At 44.2% G+C, this 25,677-nt stretch overlaps 1 protein-coding gene across 3 annotated transcripts in view; it reads left to right on the forward strand.

Annotated features, from left to right (window-relative positions):
* The first annotated feature begins 7,247 nt into the window (after positions 1 to 7,247).
* The window catches only part of DENND11 (DENN domain containing 11), a 182,601-nt gene continuing 164,171 nt past the window's right edge, over positions 7,248 to 25,677 (forward strand). For 2 of the 3 annotated variants that reach the window (XM_085652019.1, XM_085652020.1), the window contains exon 1: positions 7,248 to 7,492. In XM_085652019.1, coding sequence (XP_085508145.1) covers positions 7,327 to 7,492 — 166 coding nt within the window. In that variant the 5' untranslated portion in view covers positions 7,248 to 7,326. The remainder of the gene's footprint in view (positions 7,493 to 25,677) is intronic. The other variant, XM_085652018.1, reaches the window with a different exon arrangement.

Below are 25,677 nucleotides of genomic sequence, written 5' to 3' on the forward strand. Positions count from 1 at the left end.
TCATGATGCAATGGAATTGAAAAGAAAGCATGACACAAATCAATCACCGTGTACCACTCAGCATCATGAGGAATCTGATACAAAATCACTGAAGGATTTGGCACAATGGGACAACATGCCACCACAATTTTGTTAACTTTTCTCAAATCCTGTACAATCCTGAACTTCCCATTAGGTTTCTTCAGCCCCATTATCGGTGAATTACACGGACTACTCAGTATTTCTCTCAAAACACCCTGTTGAATCATCTTGTCAATTATAGGAGTAATTCCCTCAATTATTTCTGGTGTCAATCTGTACTGAGGAATATTAGGATAAACAATACCCTCTTTCACTGAAATCTTCACTGGATCTACATTATTCATCAATCCCACATCTTCTCCAGTAAAATCCCACACTGCTGTTTTCACTGTGTGTCTCAACTCCTGAGGCAAATCATCTGGATTAAACACAGCATATGTACCAACAATCTCACTCTCTCTATTATCTAGAGTCATCCGGTACAAAACATCCTCATCTGGTGTCTCAAAAGCTATTCCACCTGGAGTACAAAAAATTGTGCAATTCATCTTGCACAATAGGCCCCTACCTAATAAGTTCACTGGACTAGTGTCACAGACAACAAATCTGTGCATGTCTGAACATTTCCCTATACTCACCCTTACTGGTTCAGTAAGACGAGTATTAATCTGTGTATTAGCTACACCAACTACTTGGATTGCTTCGTCCGAGAGAGGAAGATTTCTAATATCTGCTGACCTGACAGTTGATCTCGTCGCTCCTGTGTCTACCAAAAAAGTAACATTCTCCCCATTTATTTTCCCATCTACAAATGGTCCTGCCCGGTCTATTTCTAGAGTTGCACCAAGTATGCACTCTTCCTCCTCTCTTCGGCACCGTCAATAGTCCCCTTCAGACTCACTCCCCTCATTCTTTAACCAATACTGTTGTACCGGGTTAGAACGTCTCGGTTTGTTTACCTGCTCATCATTGTAGAATCCTGAATCCTGGTTATACTTTTGGGACCCTCTATTCTGCGGCAAGGGCGGTTTGGGCTCTTGACTCTGCTGTCTGACAACCTTCTGCTGTTGCTGCTGTTGATTACACCCCTCGTTCTGCACCTGTTGATTTAATTGTTTATTTTCATTACTCACTAATGGTGGATTGGTACACTCGGATCTCCAATGCCCCAATTGTCCACAGTTGTGACAAGGGAACTTCTTCTTGGCCTCCTCTAAATTCCCCTTTCCTTTTCCCACATATCTGGGTCTATTTCCTGGATTATTTGCCTGTTCCATCAACTGTGCTTCTTGTCTCTCAGCAACTTTCACTTGTGCCCACATTGCCTTTTCTTTCAACTTTCTCTGCTTTGCTTCAATCTCATCACTGAAGTATTTTGCATGTCTCAGGATCTCATCAATCTTTTTACTCTGCCAATCAACTGTATGTTCACGAATCCTTTCACTTATTTCAGGTCTCAAGCCATATACAAATCTGTATACAAAATGACTCAAATCCTTGTCACCCAGGTGTTCATCTCCACTAAACTGTTTAAAAGCCAGTATCAGCCTTTCGTAAAAAGCATGAACCGATTCTTTTGCTTCTTGATGTGTCCGATCTATCTTAACCCAGTCTGTCTCTTTCGGGGGTACTTTATTTTTCAGGAACACAATAACCTGATCATACTTTTTCATAACCTCTGCATCTGGTGCTCCTGTTTTCTGATCTCTTGGATACCCCTTTGCAGGCCAATCTATAACTATTTTACACTCAGCCCACAAGTCTGCTGGAACAATTATATCAAACAGACTATTCAGATCAATCCACAGCACTTTTGACAATTTCACAAACCTGTCTACCTGCCTATACCACTCGACGGGCTTTTCTCTCAGTCGAGGGAAATCATTCGTAAATGATAGAATATCCTGTCTAGTCCATGGGACATGTACATATCCACCTCCAGGAATCTCTCTCATAAGATAAGCATCCACTGTCTTCTCTTTTTCTCTCACTGAGAAAGCTGAATAAGTCCTGTCCACTGAATCTTCCCTTTTCTTGTACCATCTATCCTTCCATTTTTCTACATCACCCCATTTTCGCAATAAGGCAATCATTTCCTTAATCTGTCCTGTTCTACCAGCACCATTTAGATTTTCAATATCTTTGTCAGTGAAATCCATCCTGTAAGATTTCTGCAAAGCTTTCACCTTATCCATGTCAACTCCTTGTTCACTCGCTATTGCTCTTAACCTGTCATGTGTACTCTTAGCCCTCCAGGTGATACTCTTGCACATGAATAACAACTCTCCATCATGATGGTTTTTCAATATCTCTGTAGGAATTGTTCCTGCAATAAGCTCCTCTAATTCTATGCGCAACCTGGCTACATCAATTGCCTGTGAATCTTTATCCTTCTTTTGAAGAACCTTCAACCAATCATTCAAATCCTCAGCTGTTATTTCAGTAGACTTTTTCACTGCACCCACTCGTTCTGTCACCCTCTGTGGTTCCAGAATTGTTCCTCCCAAACAACCAGTATTCAATCCTGAATTAGGCTGTACATCTAATCCTCCACCACAGGTGTCATGTCTCAATTGACTCAAATTATTTCCTCCCGTTCTCATTCCTGATTCCTCCAACGAACAAGTACCAACCAAACCATTTCCAACATAGGGAACTGTCAAACCATTTTCACCCATTCTTTGCTTATCAAAAATAGGCACAACCGGACCTATAGTTACAGGCACTGTAACAGCTTCAAGATTTTTCGTTAGCTCTCTAATTTTCTCAGTCAGTTCAGATGTGGTTCTGGCTAATTCTCTTGTTTTCTCGTCACCGACCCGATTCTCTCTCTCTCGCTCCCTCTCTCTTTCCCTCTCCGTGAAAGAGCTATCACTTTTCAGATCAGGTGTCACAACTTCAGTTTTAATAATTCGCAAAGTATCTCTTATTGGAGTAGCAACTGGCGTGCTCTCTTCTGGTTCTGGCCTATACGGAGGTGGTCTCTTGTAAATCATGTCATCCAAAACCTCATCCTCATAATCATTAGCTCCATACCTGCTCACTTCTGCATCAGACAACTTCGCTGCACCTTTCCTCCCTTCCGCTTCTTCAACTGTCCTCATAGGATATAATCCCTCTGACATACTAGCATCTCGCCATCTCCTCATTCGATCATGATGAGTTTCACGATCATATTTCCTCCCAAAGAAGTACCTATAATTATTTCCACTCCTCTGCTTTTCTCGCTCATGTACCTCATCTTCCCATTTCACCAACGCCTCGAACTGTGTCGGCCTTGGTCTAGGCTCTAGACACATCATCTTTTCCCGTAAATTTCTCAACACGGCCAAATTAAATGAACCATGTTCCGGGAACGCTAAGACACCATCTTCCTTAGTATACTTAGCCCAATTATCTAACCAAATACAAGTATGATACCCATATTTCGCAACCATGAAGGATGCAGGAGTTCTCGTCGGAGGTAGCAATTCACCCTCTCTGGTTATTATGTTCTTATCCTTGTCGAACCACTTCTTTATTTTACCGAACAAGGATTTCTTTTTCTTTTCCTCCGGTTGGTAATACATTGTGATGTTTACCAATATTCACTAATCCCTTCCGTACAGTTGCGTATCTTTTGTCCAATAACAGCGCGACTCACACCAACGCACCAATCCTGGAGCGTCTACGTCACTCTGTACTCCTTCCAATCCCTGCGCGGCTCACACCAACGCACGAATCACAGCGCGAGCACTGTTCTAATCCACTACCCAATCAGAGCGCGGTCTGTATGACGTCAGCAGTCGCTGCAGTCGCTTCTGCTCCTGTCTCCTGTCACTCGTCTACCCCTCCTTGACAAAGTCTTTCTCAGTAGACTTAGTTTCAGATTCCACAAAATCTATTAGTTACAACATATAAACATCTCCATTGTCTGTTTCGCTAACCACAGAATAGTAAAGAAAATCTTTTCACAAGAATCCCGCTTCTCTCTAGAACAGCGCTTACCTCTGCTCCACTACGGAATTAATACTCTCGTTGACATAGTAGCACATCCCTCTACTCTGCCCTTCTAACATGCATCCATTAACTGTTTCCTCTAGGACTGCTCCAAAGAGTCTTACAATCAATTAAATGCTCATACATTCACGCACTTTCACACCAGAAAATGTAGCACATGCACACAGAATCCTGCCTTTGCCGAGAACAGCGAACAGTCTGTCCCACTACAGAATTATAACACACGTTAACCAAGCAGCACTTACCTCTGCCCAGTCCTTCAGACAAGCTCAGAGAATACCTATTACTCCTCCCGCGATAAGCTTTAATGGCAAACCTTACGGATCCCTGGGACTTATGACCAGAGTTTCACACATAACCTTCCGCTACCATACACACTCCTTTTATACTGAAATATATCCCTAATAGTAACACATGACGATGTCACTGATTCCGAACCCAGACAATGTGACGCGCAACTTCAATTGTCACACGTTTTTCCTGCATACGTACAGGTAATTCCAACAATCCCGTTTTTCCCGAGAGCAGCACACTCTTCCCTCTGCCCTACTACGGAACTGTCACCAGCTCCCAAGTTCCAGAAGCACTACATAAAACTCAATACGACGACTTCAACATATAGTATTAGTACATATACCAACATCAATCAATAATCAATGAATCAAAAGCCAATGTACAAATGTACAAGCAATCTAATCTGATCAAGACAATAATCAAACCATCATACTGCTACCAGTAAACTGCTGCAGATCGGCGCATATAAATTCTCCCTGCTTCCACGGACAGAGTAAACCTACAGTCACACGCACATACACACATCATACGCTAGGGCCCATCACACTAAAATTCATACTATTACTCTATCCACACTGAATATAGGAAAACCAATCTGTATCTACAATGAGGTCAATGCGATCAGAAAATCATTGTCCTGAGTCATGATTTTAAAACATGGGAAATACATTTGGAAACCCAATAAATGACAAGAAATGATCACCCAACACCATAATTCAAATAAATGCTTATTTATCTAAATTAGTTCAAAATAAAGTCAATCATTAGCGAAATCATTATTCTCATAGTTACCTATTCTAGCTAAAAGGTCAGGACAGGTCTCTCAATAAAGTCTCTCGAGCTGCCGTCCTCAGTATGGGAAACGTCCAAACGCGATGATCACCAGGAAAGAATGAATGAATGAACGAACCTAGACCCTCTCTAGTCTAACATATTTATAGGGTATGTTGCAAATAAAAGTAACAAACAAATATTAGATATCCATTGAGCCACTGAACAGAGCAAGCAGGAAAGGAAGTCTCTCGGTTACATTTAGGAAACCTCCGCTCAGGAAAAATCACAAAAATAAAAAGACGGAATAAGGAACTCGAGTTTGCAAATGTATCTTTCGTAAATGTTCTTCCTTGATATCTTAGCAGAGTCACCGCAATTGTTCATTGTGACTTTATCCTTGTCCAAGGGCAGCTGGAAACGTTCCCAGAACTGCTGTCCTCACGGAAGATTTTCTAACCAGGCAAAGGCTGCGATCAGGTGACTCTCGACCATATTCAGCAAGGCCTCCCATCAAAATTCAATCACTCGAGTGCAGGCTGTAAAAGGCAGCCATCTTGTTTTAGGCCAAAACAGACCATCTTAATTAAAAGAAACACAAAACAACGTTACCACAGCACAATGATTAAACAGTGTTTATTCCCACTAACACCCATATGTGTATGTAATTATCTAGCCTTCTGCAACACAATAAAGCATTAGTACACGTTATTTTAAAAGCATAAACATGAAACAAATAGCACTTTTGCAACACTCATTTAGTAAAACCGCACATTATTATTAAGCAACATATATGCATCCCACGTGTAATCGTTTCTTCTCATTAGTAATGTTGGTTAGTTCAAACTTTAACAAAACAAACTATTTATTAGTGTGTTATCAAATTAGTATTTTAAATCATAACATATAGACAAAACTGGAGCTTAAAACACGATAAATTTTCATTAGAAAACTCTGCTCCAGCACAACTCCCCTGCCTTGTACTCTTTCACCACTGACTGTCCACTTTTCTTTACTAAGTGCCATACTCCCCATTGCTGTATTTGTTTTTCTCCATCTTCCTGACACACCTACGCCCCACCCCATATTCCCCATTGCTGTATTTGTTTTTCTCCATCTTCCTGACACACCTACGCCCCACCCCATACTCCCCATTGCTGTATTTGTTTTTCTCCATCTTCCTGACACACCTACGCCCCACCCCATACTCCCCAGTGCTGGATTTGTTTTTCTCCATTTTCCTGACACACCTACTCCCCACTCCATACTCCCCAGTGCTGTATTTGTTTTTCTCCATCTTCCTGACACACCTACTCCCCACCCCATACTCCCCATTGCTGTATTTGTTTTTCTCTATCTTCCTGACACACCTATGCCCCACCCCATACTCCCCAGTGCTGGATTTGTTTCTTTCTCCATCTTCCTGACACACTCACAGTGGCACATATTGCTCGGGTTTGCAATGTCAATAGAAAGATAAGCACTGGTCTTCACAGTCTGAATTTGTGGGTTTTTAATCCAGGTAATAAAGAACATTGAGTATACAAAGAATAACAAGCATTGGCATAGCCAATAGGTCTCGCCTTTGGGACCTTATAAGTGTTTAGCCATGCAACAGTTGATGTTGTTGCACCAAGGATATTGTGCTGCATAACTAAATACTTATAAGGCCCCAAAAGCGAGACCTATTGGCTATGCCAATGCTTGTTTTTCGTTGCATTCAGGGACTTGTAGTTCTGATTGTTCAATTGTTTTAATAAAAATATGGAATGGAAGGAAAGCTGATGGATGACACGCGGACCAGGGAAACATAAAAGTGTTGCCTTAATCACTTAAATTCAATCAGCTCTGACTCAAAATGTGATGCCCCATTAGCACATAATTCTAGGGCCTCCATCCCAAAGGTTCTCGGGGACAGAGATGCGGTTGAGCTGAGGAACATGACACGAGGGATGAAATATCTACTGGATTTTACACAACTTCAAAGTGAATGAGCTCTGGGCCTCTTCTGTTCTTCCAAAGACTGCCCTTGTTGCTATGGTTCCGTGTACCAGGTCTCCTCCACGAGGCGGCAGGGGGCGTGGTCTGCATCGGCAGTGACGTGTCCCTGAAAGTGGTCCATGCTCGTCTCGGTGCCGTGTTGTTTGTGGGCAGGGCGGCCTGGAAGAGGGCGGGTTCAACTCTCTCCGCTCCCGCCCCCCGCTTCCGGTCCGGTACTGGTGAAACACCTCCACAGCAGCGATGGCGGACGACGCTCCGCTGCTGGAGTGGGCCGAGCCGCCCGCCGTGACTGCCCCTGTCCCCGTACCTCGCCGGCCTAGGGACGCAGGAGCGGCCCCTGCCGCGCTCTCCGCCGAGCACGATCAGATCGTGGCCGTGTTCGTTGTGACGTTCGACCCCCGGACAGGTAAGAGGAGATTGGAATCCGGAGGAAATACAGCACTGAAGAGGGATCATGGGTTCCCCACGAGAATGGAGATGGTAGAAGGAGCCGGTAGATGGGTGCACTTGGAATCCCATGGGCAGGTGGAGGAGTAGAGCAGAAGAAATGCAATGGGGACGTAGAGGAGGCGACTGCGACGCCATGGGATAGCACAGGTGGAGTGCCCCACTCGCCACGAAAGGGCAGAGCCACGGGGTGGGGGGATTCGGATCAGGTGATCAGGGTTTCCTGGACTCCTAGAAAAGATCGTGAAACCCTTGGTGATTACTTCGGGGGGGGGGGGGGGGTGTGGAGAGGGTGGCCGAGATGAAGAGGGGGATCGTACCTTGTGTGCAGGTGAGAAGTAGACAGACCATGTGTAGTGAAAGTTGAAGAAAGGTAGCTGAAGTGATGCCAAAGAGGAAGCTCACAAGAGGGTGACGACCTCGACATTAGAGGCACAGTACAGCTAGCCCCAGGTCACTGCAGCTCACATCGGTCACGAGTACAGTTCTTTTCGTGACACGCTTGTCAGAGTGCGTACGGAGCGTTGTCTTCGCCACTATGCATCTTAATGATGTGGCAGGAGGTGGTGCCAGTGCCATTTGTACAAGTTACTATGAGCTGCGCTGTTACATGTTATATTTCTATTTCTGCGGGTCTTGTTCTTTCTGAGCTGGTTTATACACGAGTTAAAGTTTAAAGGGCAGTGTCTTATGGTATGGGGTACATGTCCGTCGTTTAGTGGGGTGTATATTATGCGACTGTGGATCCTAAAACATCCCGAGGCTGCATCCCTGAGTCTGTGGAATGTTCTAGCTCAAGCCCTCAGAACCTAGCCTTCCATCGCACCAGAAGTACCACTGCTGCACGCCATACATCTCACAAGTATTCCAGTAGGGAAAGGGGAGTAAATTATGGGTGGTGCGGATGCGGGAAAAGGGGGGGGAAAGGAAATGTGTATAATGGGGTCAGTCAACATTTTGAAAGACTAAATCCTGAAGAATTTCAAAGTAATTTAACTTTTATAATTGTGGCAACATTTGCGATTACCTTAGAGTGCAATTTCCCCATGCCTGTATTTTGGTGTGGTGAAAGTTATACTCTGGAGAACAAATATCATTATTTTTGGCTTAAAAAATGATCGGAAGTCTTCTGTATAAATCAGGATTGTTGGCATATATCCTTTCATGGAAGTCCTTGTATATAGAAAACGTTAAACCTTCGTGACTTTAGTGCCAATATTTCAGTAAATCGGGGCCACTGAAATATTGCGGACACAGTGCTCCCTGCACAATGGCAGATTTGCCAGATAATCCACCATCTGCTGAAAAACCTGCATATGTTAACAAAACGTGTTTCTACCTCAAAAGGTACCAACAATGCAACAGGTGTTAGACTGGAAGGCACTTCACAAGGTTCTAACTGGTCAATTGTCAGTTTCTTAGTGCTCTATTCGTGTTTTATACGGATACTAATGAAGTTAAACCTTTCTCCAGACACTATTAACATGAGTAACAAGCATTTGCAATGCATTTGACCTCGCCTTTGGGAATTTATATGTATTTAGCTATGCAGCATATTAGCCTGGGTGCTGAAACATCTACTGGTCTTTAACATGGAGGGAAAGTAAGCACCAAACTGCGTGACACGCCCGGTATGGGAACACATGGAGAGAAATATTGCCTTTCAGTGGGAAATGGTATAGTCCAAAGCTCTGATTTTTTTAATATAAAAACAGGGCCTTCGGTGGTCATATCACAGAAAATACAAGATTTGAAAACAATATCATTGTCTATTGGTGCTTGTGGAAGACAATTTCTGTGGACTGTAATCTAGAGAATGTTAGTGATTCTGGTATTTTACTGACCTCTGCTGGTCCTTTTCTATCAAGAAAGTTAAATAGAGGCAGTTGCCAGAAAAATAAAAAAAAACTTCCCTCGTCAGAAAGCTATTCGGGTATTTTACTGACTTCGACTGGTCCTTTTCTATCAAGACAGTTAAACAGAAAAAAAGTCCCTTAGCGGAAGGAGAGAAGTCTTAGGGCACATCAGTTAAGGTGTCACACCTTGTAATATCACTGTATTGCCAAGAGCCCCACTCATCCCAGGATCTGCCAAATGTGGTTGGCTTTGTTGCCAATGTTCTTTTTAGCAGGGATGATAAATCACGTTTATTGCATGATTAATAGCTTTGTGTTTCTCAGTGCAGGAATGAGGGTTGTTAAAGTGATCCCATCTGTGATTCCACTTTTATTCTCCTTTTATTAATATGTTGGCTGGGTATCAAACTTGGTTGAAACCGGGATTGTGCACGATTCAAATGCTTTTTAAAACAGATAAATTAACCCCAAATTATTTGAGTAGATTACTCGTCTAGGTGAGAAGTGGGTAGTTAAAATCGTTTTTAAGTGAAAATGATCTGTTCTTTCTGAATGACCCATTCCCCTTAAAGGTCCGTTTTAACAATCACTAGCCAAGATGATAGTTTTGTTGGCGCGCGGAGAAGGACACTCTATGTTTCTCGTCTTTTAATTGTTGGCTAGAGTGTACAGAGACATTTTGTTCTTTGTCCTCTCGTTGTACCTAAACTTCAGCAGATCTGCAGATAGATTTATTTTGTATCCGGCTGTTTGAAATTAAAAAAGAAAACCGTTGCATATTTAAGAAACCTTGACGTGAACGTTGACTCACTATATGTTAAAGTGTAACTCGAATTCTGTGTTAATAATTAAAGTGTTTGACGCCCACCTGTCTGTGTCCACATTAGTTTAAAAAACGATCCGTTTGATACGCTATAGTGGGCGTTTGCTGCTGGTTTAATCACTGTGGGGATAAGAGTGCACTCAGCAGACACCGGTGGAATAGAAGTTCGCACCGAGCAGCCACCCACCTGTGGGATAGAACCCCATTTCCCCCACCCTTTCCTGATTCACATCTTTCTCATTGATTCTTTCCACACCCTGCTCTTTCCCACTTTGCCTTATTTTGTTGGTCCCTCTTTTCAGTTTCCTTTAATGTGTTTCTTTATAAGCCATTACATATTACTTGTGGTTAATGCAGTCTTTATAGATTTTCTCAGATTTTAATACAGGTGGGTAAAGTTGGCCTCATCCCTTCATCGCGACTAGTTATAGTAGTGCATAAATGTGGGAAACTGGGTTTTTGTTGCAATACCTCCCCCCTGCCTGGTATCTGGTGTAACTTTGACTGAAAGTGTGCTGTGTACCTGCTAACCAGGTTCCCAGCACCAGTGTTCTTTACCTAAAACTGTACCATTGTTCCACAATTGCCACCACTTCAGGCTCCATGTAAATCCCTAGTAAATCCAATGCCCTATGTACCCCTAGTACATAGGGCATTGGAACTAAATAGGGTTCCTAACGACTGCAGCATGAATTGTACCACGCTAAGGGACCCCTCACCAAACCCCTAAAAGTAGGGTGATTACCTAGCATGCAAAATATGCACTGACATTAAAGGAAGTGATATCACAGGTGGTAACATGTTAATGCTATTGGGTGTGATTCACAGTCTGGTACAGCATAATAATCTGACGTTGCCTATGTGCTTCTAGCCGCCTATATAGAAATGCTTCTACGTCTCACATACTGGTTTTGTTTATATGTCTCTTGTTTGTTAGATTGTAGCGTTGCAAAAGGTACCTTCAAACACTATGCACATGTTCAAATAATGCTCACTGTGTCACACAGTTGCAGCGGAGTTCTTTGTCTGACCTGCACATCACAGGGTCAGATCCTGACATAGTTCATGCACGCTTCAACCCTAGGGCATCATTGAAGGGACTGTCATGTTAGATTAGGTAATAACTGCATGCAAAATGGTTATATTTAAAATGTTCCATAAACAAAACGTGTTTATAACTCTAGAAGAGTGAGCCTTTGGTCTGCTATACTGGCGAGATCAAAACCTGTTTTGAAGCCCAAGCATTGCAATAAAGAGGGCATTGTCTGCTAGGTGCATAAGGGCTGTGACGACTTAGGACCGCACTTAACGCAGCTGCACTTAGACAATCTCGGAAGATCCAGGTGGTTTGGAAAACACCTTCTGTTTAGAAAAAAAATAGATTAAAACAAAAAAGTGTGTGTATGCATACACATACATACATACATAATTTTATTTTTATTTTTTTAACTACCTTTTTTTCAGTCTCGGTTTGAAACCTCACTTCGTGTCAGTTGGAAGACTCAGACTAAGTTTTCAGCCGGAGGCTTTTCAGTTACAAATCGTTATTGCCTATTATTGCAGGAATCAAATTTGTTCCATGAATCCGAACTTGCTATGATTCTCAGCACGCACTAGGACCACACAGCATACGCGTTGTCAGTGCACTTATGCACCAACATTTGCATTGAGAGCCAAGTGTAAAATAGATATGCACCGAACAACACGAGCAAAAATACTTTCTGTCCCTATTTACATAGCGAACTCCCAGTGGGTTATCGACACACTGTACACTAATTGGTTTGTAAATTGACCTTATAGTTCTCACCATTACAGTTGTGCACAGGGAGATTGAGTGAATGTTCCTAAATCGGCAGCTTAGTTACCGGACTGCATCGCCTCATTCCGCACGAGTCTCTTGAAATTTGCACTGTAGCGGGCAGTTGTTATGAAATTGAAGCCCAAATCTAGAAGCATCCGTCTCCATGGCATGGGTTGAGGAGATCGGTGTAAGGAGATACTTGTGAAAGAATTGTGGTCTTTGCAACACAGGCCGTACTGGTTGTGTTACATAAGAACTGTGACGAGAAGACTGCTACGGTGCTCTGACATATTTTGTATTTTTCGCTAGGGTTAGGCACGTGTGATTCTGCCAAAGCTCAGACCGGATCGAACACGGGTTGCGGAAGTGACATCACACACTGCTTGACACCTGGTGACAACATCAGCTTGACCTCACGACACGTACTTAATGTCTAAACAGCCTTTTATTTGCTGCTGGCGGTCTAGAGGAAAGGGAACCGGTGAGAACTACAGAAAGTTCAAAGGGCTTTCAGCCACATGTACTTTCTCTTCCTGCCTTCACGAGCGATGTTTTTATGGGTACCAAGGGCCGCCCCAAGAGTACTCGAGGCTAAGCCGATGGTTAGCTGCCGATTCGCCCGGCAACTCCTAATAGACACTCACTGTTCCCCGTGATGTACACAATTATTAATTACCTCCGTTTGGACATGTGTCCCGAGTCTCCGAACAATATACACGTTGTTGTGTTTTTTTTTAACCTCCTGCTCACAGTGCTTTTGCGCGATCAGCGATGTGTGTGTGTATATATATGTGTGTATATATATATATATATATATATATATATATATATATATGTGTGTGCGTGTGCGTCCGGGCTGTCCAGAGTGCGTTTCCCTGACTTACATTGACTTGGCTTTCAGCCCGTGGCGCTGCAGCACGCTCCCAGGCAGCAGCACGGACATGGAGGTGACCCCCTCAGTCCTAGACTCACTTGGTCGGGAGGCCGCTGAAGTATGTAGACAAGAGCCTTGTTTCCGGCCTGCGCGCGGCCGTCCCACCTTTGTTTACCCGTCGTGTTTCCTATCTCACACCTGTGCGGGTCACGCCACGTCAGCGCCGATGTTTCCAGGACAGGAGTGGATAGCGGGAGGTGGAGGAGTGGACTAGGTACGGGAAAGGGAACTTGGCCGGGGGTGTCAGGGCAGGTAATGCACCTACCAGGGGAAAAGAATGCAGAACATTTCGTATGATGTGGTGTCTGAAGGGGCTGCCATCCATTGCCCTAGCAAGCTTCATTTGGTGCATTGACCTTCACGGAGGTTGGGAACATCTTTACACTCTTCAATGTGTTGTTTAAGTGAATAAGCACTAAGGCGTCAAATGTGTTGACTCCAGACACTTAGAAAGAATGGAGGGTGTTGTATGAGAGCAATTTGCAATTTGCTGAGGTTCTAGTATGCATCAGCCTTTTTTTTTTTAGATTGCATTGCACCCTTCGTGTTCTACTGTTTGCTGACCTACCTAGTGCTAAATAGTTATAGGTTCTGAATACCATAGCACAGAGTCCGATCATTTCCTCACTCCATATTGGTAGTCTGAGTTCTCCTGTCTTGCTGAGAGGTGGAGGAAACTGCTTTATAACATAACGTGTATTTGTAAAGTGCATGTTCACCCGTGGGCATCTTAGTGCTGAATAACAGAGGCTTATTGTTACCCAACTCAATGGTACTCATTTTATCGATCTCAGAATGATGAAAGGCTGAGTGAACCCGCAGGTTTGAACCTGCGACCATGAGGTCAAACACAGGCCCCTAGAGTGAACGCATTAGTCCACCGAGCCTCCAGACCCGGTGTGCAGTAGTTACTTTGTATTCACGGTTGTTTCCGTTAGATGTGGGAGGCGGAGATTCTTGAGGAGTGTGGCGTGATTGCTAAATGTTCGTTTGTGTCCCTCAAAGGTGGATAGTGGTTCATTTCCTGCTCTAAACTGTGTTCTGTGCGCTTTAAAGGTGGAGTTTGCATATATAATACGTATGTATCATGAATTTAGAATATTTTTACTGTGCTTTTGGTAGTCTTCATCAAAAGTAAAGTTTGCTTTGTATGAGATTCTATTTATGGAGATTTTAGGTGTTTAAGGACTAATAGGTCCAAATAAAGTTTTGTTTGAACTGAACTACAGGCAGTTACTTTTCTTGTTGAGCAATCTTAAATGTACAACAACTTCCACTTTCCTGTGCTCTATTTCGGTTTTCCCACAATCTGGCTCGTTTGATGCAGAACTGAGATTCTTTAAGCATGAAAAGTGAAAGGACCTACAGGCGCTCGTCAATCCAAGGCACGCTGTAGAAGGCAACGCCTCTGATGTAGTGGCAGAACTTGGCGCTATGAGGGAATCCTAGGCCTTGGGCTAGTATCAAAGCAAAGCTGGAATCATGAACCTGAGGCTTTGTAGGAATGAGAGTTGTTTGAAAATTTGCATCGGTTCTGGCCTTGGAAGCAGAGGTAATGGAAAGTTTAGGATTTACCTGTTAGAAGGATCTGCTGTAAGGAGAGTAGGAGGCCTCAGGCTAATATTGGGGCTATGCAAAGGGCAGTGGTCTAGTGCAATTTAAATAGGAGGTTCGGTGACCGTTTCAAAACAGAAATGTTGGCCGTATTTGACACAATCAACCATGAAATCTTATTCTTCAAATTTGGGATGGGCAATACCCGTGTACTGGTTTAATTTTCCTTGTTGAGATTATTTCTCTTCCAGCCATTGCAGCTGCTGCATACAGCATTTTTAGGGCTTCACCCTCTCCTCCAGCACCCCAGCCCTTTCAGTGTCTATATGAAGCCGTTTCATGAGTTCATCCAGTCCTGAGGGCGCTCCTTTTACATGTACGTTGATGGCATTTACCCAATTTTGTCACTCAGAGGGGGATTGGGTGTGACCTTTTGAAGTTGCTTTCTTCTGAATTTCTATTCCAAGCAATATTTCCTGTTTAAACTCGCCCCAAAAGTAATAGCAGCAAATTAACATGATCTCTCCAAATGCATTAACAGTCTTCCTGCACCTGGAAGTAACACATAGAACGATCATTTCTAAGAGGTGTCTTTCTTATTTCTGCTTTTACATGCCAGACAGATGAACTCGGTGATGAGAAAAAAAACAGTGTTTTCTTTGTGTGTTATGCAGAAAAGCGAGCACATCGCTCTCCATCCTAATTTTTAGGTTTCGCCTGCACAGCACCTGCACTGTGTTTGAGAAATCTATTGTTTTTAATATAAACTTAAAAGGGACTGCCATCCAGCCTCCTCTCTTTCCTAGCCACTCATTGGTTCCCATGCGTGCTACATACTTTCCCTTCATTGCTATTGGCTGTAGCATATTTTTCTGCATTTTCCAATGCTTGTTCCTCGTCTGCTTCTCTGATCAGTCTCCCATAGCCAAAATACTGTTAACATCCGCTTCGGAACTATTGGAATAGGTCTTGCTGCTGCGTAACCTCCTCTCCACTCCCATGTTATTTGTCAGAGAGCTCTTTCCTTCTCCCTCATGATTAATAAAAACAGCTCCTTATTCATCACATAGGTGAAACTGATGTATTACCAATGCTTGTTGTATTTATGGGCTATCTGTCTCACTATCTGTGCTTCAGTGTAGCATACTGTTGGCTGAACAGAACAAGCATTGGCAAAGCCAATAGGCAGCGTCTATGCGAGACCTACTAGCTTTGGCAGTGTGCTTTGGCAATGTACACCGGTATGGCTGCTGTTCAGCTTGGCTAAAAGTGTCTATTTTATTATTTTAGTGTTTTATAGAGCGCAAACTTGACCCGTGAGGGTATCTGAGCGCTTTACAAGGTTTACAAAAATAAATTTACAGAAGTGAACAACAAGGCTTGGAAAAACAGAAGTATACAAAAACGATCGTTGAGTGTATTCCACTGGATTGGAGTGGATTACAGTGGACTGGAGCAGATTACATTGTATTACAGTGGAGTGGCATACAGTGGATTGGAGTGGCACTGGATTAGAGTAGATCAGAATGGATTGGATCACAGGAGAGTGGAGTGGATTATAGTGAATAAGAGTGGATTAGAGTCTGTATCACTGAATGGAATACAAAACCCTCCCAACTATTTGTCATCCCTTGTAATTGTGTGGAATGAATAACACCTCTTTCATTCTGTGTACAGCCTACAATAAAGAAGACCCAAGACATGTATGCAATTGCGTAGAATGAATAATATCTCATATTGTAACAGCATGTAACAAAGAACACACATGATGCACTGTCCTATCTTGCTGTACTTCTGCTTGCCCTAAAGGGCCCTACATATCTGTCCTAGGTTACAGTATCACTGCACAGGATCACCCTAACTATTTACAATAGAAAAAGAATACCCTAAACATTCATCCCTGCTAGTTCAGTTTATTATATCTGCCTTGGGATGAATGCTCCGGATGTGGCTAGTGGCGTTCTGGCTTTCAAACTGGAGAACCAGGTTTGAGTCTCGGCATTGGCTCAACAGCCTATGTTTCTGGGTAAATGACCTAATCTTCCTGTACCTTTAAAAAGGAAAACAAATGCGGTCTGTTGTCTTGCGTGTGTTTTATATGGGGGGGGAAATATCAATCTCCATATTACAATCAAATTCAATTTCAAAAAAGCGTTATTCGACAGTTTGTCTTAAAAGCACGTTAATACATAAAATACAACACAATAAATATCATAAAACTATTTACACATTTTAAGAAATCCATTAAATCCAGTCATTTCTGTCGAAGTTATAATAAAACAATAAAATTGACTGATATTTCATTTAGCTTGAAAGGAGTCTAGTCACATTAAGAATACTAGTTGACAGCATATTGGGTAAACATTCGAGTGCGTATAATCCAGGACCAGCCTAAAAACTTTGCTACAGCCACCGCAATATAAGGTGAACAATCCGAGCTCAATATCCTTAGTGCCTCTTTACAATTTCGGGTTGCCAACCTAAGACAAATGGGTCTAAGCCACCTATGACGAGGGAGAGCATAGAGAGGGCATACAAAAAGGATATGGGCTACAGATTCACAGAGATCTAAACAGTATGACATCTGTCATCTTTATTTAGAGACCAATTACTTGTAAATGCCTTAACCGAAAGGGTGCCAACTCTAAATTGGAAATATAATTTTCGATCCAGCGGCCTTTCAATAATGTCCCAATATTGTTCACATTTTGGGCTTGTTTTATGATCCATAAAACGACCAGTTAGATTTGTTGGGGTGTTAATTCTGTAAGACTCTGTCTGGATCATTTCCCAAATTTTTTCTTTTAAATGTTTTTTTGATGGGAAATTTGCTGCTTCAGGCCTGTCCCATAAGATACTCAGGTCTAGCTTTAGCAATAGAGACCTAATTTCTTTTAACCACTGAATTCTGTGGAATTGGTCGGCCAGGATCACATCCTTGAGGCCCCGAGTATAGTGTGTTAATTCTGGGGTCGTCCAGATGCGTCTCCAGTACAGTAATGGACGCAATCTGGCCAGGTCAGCTATATTCTTTCTACCCAGGTCCAACAATAGCAGGACAGTTGGAGTACTTTGGGGTACACCTACCAATTTACGCAGAAAAAAATTCTCCGCTCTTACCAGGCTATTCAAATTGGTGTAACCCCATAGTTCCGATCCATAAAGAGCTGTATTAACAACTTTCATATTATACACCTCAAGGCCGGGAGTGATTGCCTAGTTAAGGAAGACCTATGTTTAAGGGATAGGGCTCCTGCAAGTTGATGAAATTTTAATAGGGCCATATCCAAATGTCGATTCCATCCCATATTTGTTTGAAGTAACAGGCCAAGATAGACAAAAGAATCAACCCGCTCAAGAGGTAAGCCATTGAGCAATATTTTACCCTTAAAAGAGTTAGTCTTATTCAGTGACATAAACTTTGTCTTTGAGATGTTGATCTCCAGACCGCGCTGGTGGCAGAACTCCCCAAATGCGTTAACTGCCTTCTGTAGGCTGCTCGGGGTCCGTGATACAATTAAGGTATCGTCCGCGAACATGAGAACAGGTACGCGGGCTCCAGCCAATATAGATGCGTCAGTGGGGGAGCTTCCAAGATGTTCCGCTATTCCATTTATGTATAAGGAAAACAGGGTTGGGGCCAGAACACACACCTGGCGAACACCACGCTCAACCGGGAATGGTTCTGTAACCTCGCCCTGGGCCCCCCATCTGACTCTCGCGTAGTTGTTCTCATGCAGGCGGACGAGCAAAGTCAGGAGATCAGGTGGCATCCCCTGGTTAGAAAGAACGGTCCAAAGTTTACATCGTGGGACTAAATCAAAGGCCGTTTTTAAATCGACAAACACTGCGTAAAGTGTCCCTTTGGAAATCAGCACATTCCTCCAATATATCAGGATAAAGAAAAAGACTTGGTCGATTGAACTGGTACATGGGCGAAATCTAGCCTGGAAAGGAGATAAAATAGCTTGTTCGTCAATCCACGTTTGTATTTTGCTCTGTATCAAACGACCAACCAGTTTCTGGGCTGAGTCTATGAGGCTAATAGGCCTATAGTTATTAGGTAGTGATTTGTCCCCCTTTTTGAAAACGGGGATGATCTCAGCTCCCTTCCATGTGGGTGGAATGGGGGCACCCCTGGCTATTGAATGTGCAAGTAATGCAAAATACTGGCACCATGAGGACCTATCACTCAGGAAAATGTCGGCTGCGATACCATCCATTCCTGGTGCTCTACCTCCAATCTACATCATCGGCTGTAAACAAATTATGTTCGAAAAAGATAGTAAGTGGAGGATTGCTAACTAGCAGCTGCTGGTTTCGGGCATATTGTGCTCTAAAGAATTCCAACCATAAGTGCTGGGGGGCATTATTTTGTGGGGGGTCTCCTTGGCCTTCTCTATCCCATTTTATGATGTTCCAGAATTGTTTAGAATCCCTAGAGACACATGCCGACTTCAGGTCCTGCCATCTGTCCTCGTCCCACTGCTTTTTTGCCGCCTTTTGGTCTAATCTATATAGACCCCTTGCCTCACGGATTCTCGTGGGGTTCTTTGCTTTGACTTCTTTACCCAATAGTGACCTTGCATCCTTACAGGCTTTATTATACCATTTAGCTGTTTTTGGTTTAAAATTACTGTTTCCCCTGGGAAGTGACTTCTGAAAGAATGTCTTTAATTTAGAGAAAAGATTTTCATGGGCCTTTAACATGAAACTAGGAAAGTCCCGTCTGTCATTTTGGGCATTTATTTCCGTTTAATGCCTTGGTGACTTCATTCTTAAGAGAGGCCAGCTCGACGGGGTTCACTGCTATTTTATCCCATTTGACGTGGCGCAGATTATTGGTGGCTACAATATTCAAGGTGGTAGTCACTCCAACATTGAGCTCTACTTTATCCCCAATTGGGGCATTAAAAAGTGAGCAGAGAGGGTTGTGGTCACTTTCTAGCTGTGGTTTAATGACCATATCAACCAATCTATGCCAGAATCTAATGTCCACAAGTAAATAGTCAATCCGACTACTACACCGTCCGTTATCGAAGGTACATGCACCCTGTTGGTCAGAGGGGGGGTTCTCCCGTTAGCTGCGCGAAGTCCTCTTTCAAGGCACATAGATTTTAACTGAATAGCTGCAGCCGACCATCTTTTGATGGGCGGGAGATCTAACTTGGGGATCGCCCATCTATTGTCCTGTTCGGCAGAGATGTCCTGCTCTTCTTGGCCGAGTGGTTCATAGGTGGTATTAAAATCTCCACCCACTATCGGGACAAACTGTACTGGGAGGTCCTCTAATTGAGTGTCAAGTGCTGTAACCACCTCTGAGGCACGCCCTCCTTGTTGGCCTCTGGCATAAACATTAAAAACTGCCCATTTAGTGCCGTCAGGCCACTCCAGTCTGACGGCCAAAATATCATTTGTCGGGACTCTAATCTTTTGAACTTTACAGCTCAGAGTCTGACGAATCCAAATCACCAGACCTCCCAATGGTCGTCCTTTTAGCCTTTTTTCTGCGGGGATATAAAAATTAAGGAAACCATCTCGAAAAACCGCCTCTATCGACCAAGATTCTTGGAAAAGAATGATATCATATTGATCAATAAATGCACACCATTCTGGAGATAGGATCTTATTGCCTATTCCAGCAAGATTCCATGAAATAAGAGATAATCCCTCCTTACCCGATTGGGGGATGTTCAATTTAGTAAGATTATTTATTTGACCTTGCAGGGCCACATCTTGTCCCTCCATACAATACTCTGTCTCTGGTTCAGATAAGGGATTAGGAATTTGGTTTTCACTATGGATTGTAGGGGAACTTACTACACTCTGTGTGTCCACACCCCTGGTAGTCATTACATGATTATTATCGAAATGCCCTATGTTCTTTTTTGGATCCTCCAGATTGTATGTGGATAGGAATTGGCCGGAGCGGTCACTCCTAATGGGTGGGGAGTGATTTTTCTGATAAATCTCCCATTGTGGGCTGACAGATATATTATGAACTGGGATCAGTAGTCAGTCACAGTCCTCCATATCTGTCAATGCCCCAAAGCGATTCCTCAGGTTAATTCCATCAAAGGGAGAAGGTAAACCCCCTTTCAATAGTGGTCGAGGGTGGGTAGGCAATAGACGAGACCTTAAACTACGCCCTTTACACCATAGTCGGTCATAGAAAAATTCTTGGGTCAGTGGGATTATAGACGAACTCCTATATTGAGGGGGGAATAAACTTGCTAGAGCTGACGGCAATATTTGGGGGTTAGAAAAATGTACAACTATGCAATCCCCTCAAACGCTTTTACTCGTACCCAACCATTGTACCCTGCTGGCCATTATAATATCCTTGGCTAATTGGTGTTTTCCCCGGTCCGAGATCCACATGTTATTAGATAACCAATAAAGCACTTTGTCAATTAGGTTGCTTGCGGATTCTTCTTTACCTGGGTTTAAGCATGGAACGTTAGCTAAGACGAGTACTAGGGGAGAGGCCTCGGGAATAAGTTGGAATACTTCCCTATCTGTACGGGTCAAAGAATGAACACACCTGGCCTCAGAACTACTATTAGGATTGGGAAGTGTGACCCCCTCACTAGATTTTGCAAGAGCCCTGGTATTCAAAGAACCTTTGTAGCCTAGAGTTTTTCCGTTCAGTGTGGGATCTACATCCTCGATTAAGGTGATAGTCTGGCTTAAGGGTTGGGCCAGGTGTATGTCAGCGGTACTTGAGGTGGGTAATTGAGACAATGGGACCGGGGGCTGAGATTCACTATGAACTGAGGGAGGGTTGGGTGGTCCTTTTAATTCCCGACTCTTTTCTATAGCGGATGTTTTTTCTTCAAGAGAGGATAACCTGTCTATTATCGGGGCTAAGATATAGTCTAGTTTCTCTTTAAATACCACCCAGAGGAGGTCCATTTGGGCTTCCAAGGGGGTGTTCGGTTTAGTTTTTTTATGCTTGTGCTTTTGTAACCCTGGCCCCTTAGGGGGGGGGCAATCTTGCTTGTTGGCCCTGCCCCTCCAGCCCTAGTACAGCGTCTTTTCTTTTGGGCGGGAGAGGGAGTAATACTGGGAGAGGAATCTTCTATCACATCTATTGTGGGGGATCTGGACGACTGATCATGAATAGACATAGCATTTCCTAATAAATCCCTTGGAATGTCCGGCACTATGAGATCCAGCTGGGACTCTAAACCCTCCGGTTCTGCATGAACTGACACAAATGTAGTAGACCCTATATCCAAAGACAGTCTTTTCTCAGTTCTTTCTATTTCCTCATTCAGCATACTGGAAACTTTCACCAAGTGAGAGTCCAATGTTGCTACATCCCCTCCTTTACTAGTGACAGCTCTTGTTTTCCCTTTCACCATCCTCCCGACAACAATTCCACATACAAGTGTTACAGTACCTTTGTGCGGTAGATCTTAAGGGGGTGGCCCAGCCCAGCCGCCTTCGGCCCCTGACGGCCACAGACGGCCCGCCCTTTGCCCGGGCTTAGCCCGGCGCTGCCCGCGCGCGGTCCCGCGTCGCGGGGGAAGTGCTGGGTTTAAATGCGCCTCAGTGCGCGGAAACGGCGTTGGTGGCTTTCCGGCCGCTAGGGAGCCTGGGAATTGTAGTCCCTGTCCTTCTCTCTGCGGCCGCGTTGGGAAGAGCTGCGGGAGACGGGAACCAGCCAGGCGACCAGCCATGGGCGTCCGCAGAAATTTTTCCAGGGGGGGGCGAACCTGGCAAATGAAGGGGCGTGGCTAATGTTAATCAATGGGGGCGGGGCTAAAATGGCAGATAATCAGGATCAGGTAATGTTCAGGCCAACCTGAGAAAAACAAGCATTGGCATAGCCAATAGGTCTCGCCTTTGGGACCTTATGACTGACTCACTGACTGAAGAACTTATATAGCTCACTTTTGCCGAGGCGTCTTGGCGCTGGGTAAGTATGATGCCGGCAGTATAAGTATTTAGTTCTGCAGCAGGTCCCAAAGGCGAGACCAATTGGCTATGCCAATGCTTGTTGTTATATCTGGGCATGTTGAGAGGCTAGGGAACTGGGTCTCGATGTCTGGTTGGGAGCACAGCAATGACCTACTCAATTTGAATGCATAGGTAATACAACCGGAGGGGTGAAATGAAAGGTTCGCTACCAGGAATAACAGGAAGGTAGAAAGTTAGGCTGGTTAGAAAGATAAGGAGGGGTAGAGACAGGCATGGTGGTGAGGGGAGAAACAGATGCATGCTAGGAGAGCGCTGTGAGGGAGTGAGGCGAAATGGGAAGAGGCACTGAAAGGTGGGTCGGGTAAAGACCGTAGTAAGGCAAACAGAAGGGTAGCGAGGGGTGAAGGGTAGACAAAGAAGTGAGGTGTAGAAGAAAAAGATTCAGGAGCAGCGACAGGTAAATCAAAGCTGGAGAGGGGAGAATAACGCAGTCGTAGAACGTGAGGGGGCCAGGTAGAGAGAGGGAGAGGTGTGTCATAGACATGTAGAGACAGCTGAGGAAGAGGGAATAATAAAGACTGAGGTAGACAGGTGAGGTAGAGGGGTGCGTTGATATAATGGAAGTGCAGAGATGTGCCACAGATGTTACTGAAGAGGAAAAGAAGTAGAGATATTGAGAAAGATGTAAGGCACTAAAAGAAGTAAGGGGGTGAACAGAGGTAGAACGAGTGGAAGGGGAGAGAACACGTAGAAGATGACTGGCAGGGTAAAATGAGCGATCAGGCAGTGAGTGTGAGGAGTGGGATACAGAGGCATATGTGGCAGTGAGCGTGATGTGCGGGGTACAGAGGGATATGTTGTGGCAGTGTGCACAAGGTGCGGGGTACAGAGGGATATGTTGTGGCAGTGCGCACAAGGTGCGGGGTACAGAGGGATATGTTGTGGCAGTTAGCGCAAGGTGTGGGGTACAGAGGGATATGTTGTGGCAGTTAGCGCGAGGTGTGGGGTACAGAGGGATATAAGGCAGTAAGCGCGGGCAGGGCCGGCTTAAGCGCTCGTGGCGCCCAGTGCGACAATGCTTTTTGGCACCTCCAATGACCACCTCCACTACAGGTTCTTCATAACCATCCTTTCACAGCGCCCCTCAAGCCTCCGTAACCATTCAGTCTCAGGTGCATTTAATTCATTTTATAGCGCCGCTCCTATCCGTGTAAGGTGTCAGAACACTTTACATTACACAGATTACATAGAGACAAACAATCATAAGTGTGTAAACAGTGCATAGGAAATGTTACATAAGAGAGAGGACAAGAAGGTGTAGGAGTCACAGGTCATCCGTACAGGTAGGCAGGATAGTTTAAGAGGGCTTGGCCAGGAGAATCAGAAACCTAGAATTTAAAACCTAGCACCATGGATGGGGGGTTCCCTTTATTAATAAGAATTGATTTCTACCCAAATTAACCCATTTTGCCACATTAGGATAAAGAAAAGCTGGGGGGAAATCATAAGGCTCTAGCCCATACCCTACAGTTTGCATACATCTTTCATAACAGTTACTTGCTCACTGTTCCACATTAGGATTTTAACTCATAAAGAGTTATCAACAATATGGTCTCTCTGACAAAAGTGTGACCCACTGACCTATTTACATTACATTATACGCACTTTGTGAGCTGCACGTTCTTTGCAGCAAGCATAGTAACCCTCTGCGCTACCTTAGGATGAGTAGAAACTTCCATTACACAAAACTTCGATCTCTCCCTCTCTAAGAAGTGCATTAATCACTGCAGTCATTTAGACATTTTTATTGGTGGCTGAAAATTTCTAGGAGTCCAGGAAAGAAGCAGGTGCTTTTAAAATCATATTAGCGCCCCCTACACAAAGTCAGCACCCGGGGCGGTGGCACCGGTCGCACCGCCCTAGAGCCGGCCCTGAGCGCGGGGAGTGGGGTACAGGGGGATATGAGGCAGTGGGGAGTGGGGTGCAGGGGGATAGGAGGCAGTGAAACACAGGGTCAGCATGTCCTGCCAGACATGATAGGGTGCATACTGGCAGATAGATATGTTATTGACACGAGTCTGTGTACGTTTTGGTGGGATCTGAAATCTGGGCTATGGCGCAACCTCAATTTTTGACTTGGGAGAATAATGCATCGACCCCCCTAGAACTTCATTCAGAAGACCTCTTGCTCTCAAGCTACACTGTGTTAAAAGCAGTGCTTAATTTGAGCCGGTGCTTTCCGGTGCTCAGCACCAGAACTTATTTCTCAGGGCCGGGGCTATGATTTCTGAACCTGCAGGTGGTCGTCTCAATATTAATTATTCCATTCCAAAATATAAAGTATAACATACCTTGCCATGGTGACTGGCTGGTATGTGTTCACAGGCAGGCATACACCGGTTCAGGCAGGCATGATTGTGTATCACCACGTTAGTGATGATGTCATCACACCTGTCACAAATTCAAGAAGTCATCGTCAAAAAATGGCTTGCGTTCGATTCCCCGAGTCTGTTGCACCCTGCCATTGCCTGAGCCTCCCATTGGCTAATTGTAGGTGGGGGCTAGCTCATGACGGATTTCAGGCAAGGAAGCTCCGAGAGCTCATTTGGAACTTGGGAGTGAGGTCGCGAGGAAGAATAAACTAAATTAAGTGTGCATTTTCAAATTGCTTCGTGACCAGAGTGGTATAGATGGCAGCCCTACATTGCTGCTATCCGCAATGTGCTCAATACGGCTGTGGCCGAGCACAACTTTTGTGCGCCATGGAGTCACCTGTTTGTGCGCTGCCCCCCAGCATGCTAATTGTTCAGCGCGTGAGTCCAGCAGGCGCCACAGCCATACACACCGGCATTGGCAGCATTACGGTCGGGGACAATGCTTGTGCTGTAGCAGTCAGGGTCACAGCAAGCTCAGCATTGGATGCCGATGCCGTTGTCACCCCTGGACCTACTAATTGCAGGAGGCACTAGCAGTGACCTAACCTGCTGTGCTGGAGCAGCCCCCTGTTCCGCAATGCACTGATTAATATGTGCAAAAAAGCATTTTATTTTGGTGTGCATTTCTTTTTTTTGCACTCGTGTCGTGTCGGTTTAGATAAAGAATTAAAATACATGTCACCTTGCCCTTCTTTAGGAATGACAAAATAGCAGGGACATGTACAGGCTAGAGACAGGTCTGAGAGCACTAGTAAAGATGAGAGAGAGCAAGAGCAAAGAGGGGAAAGAAACAAGGAGAAGAGAGGGATAAAACA

Source organism: Triturus cristatus, chromosome 4_1 (assembly GCF_964204655.1).
Source record: "Triturus cristatus chromosome 4_1, aTriCri1.1, whole genome shotgun sequence".
Classification (NCBI taxonomy): Eukaryota; Metazoa; Chordata; class Amphibia; order Caudata; family Salamandridae; genus Triturus; species Triturus cristatus.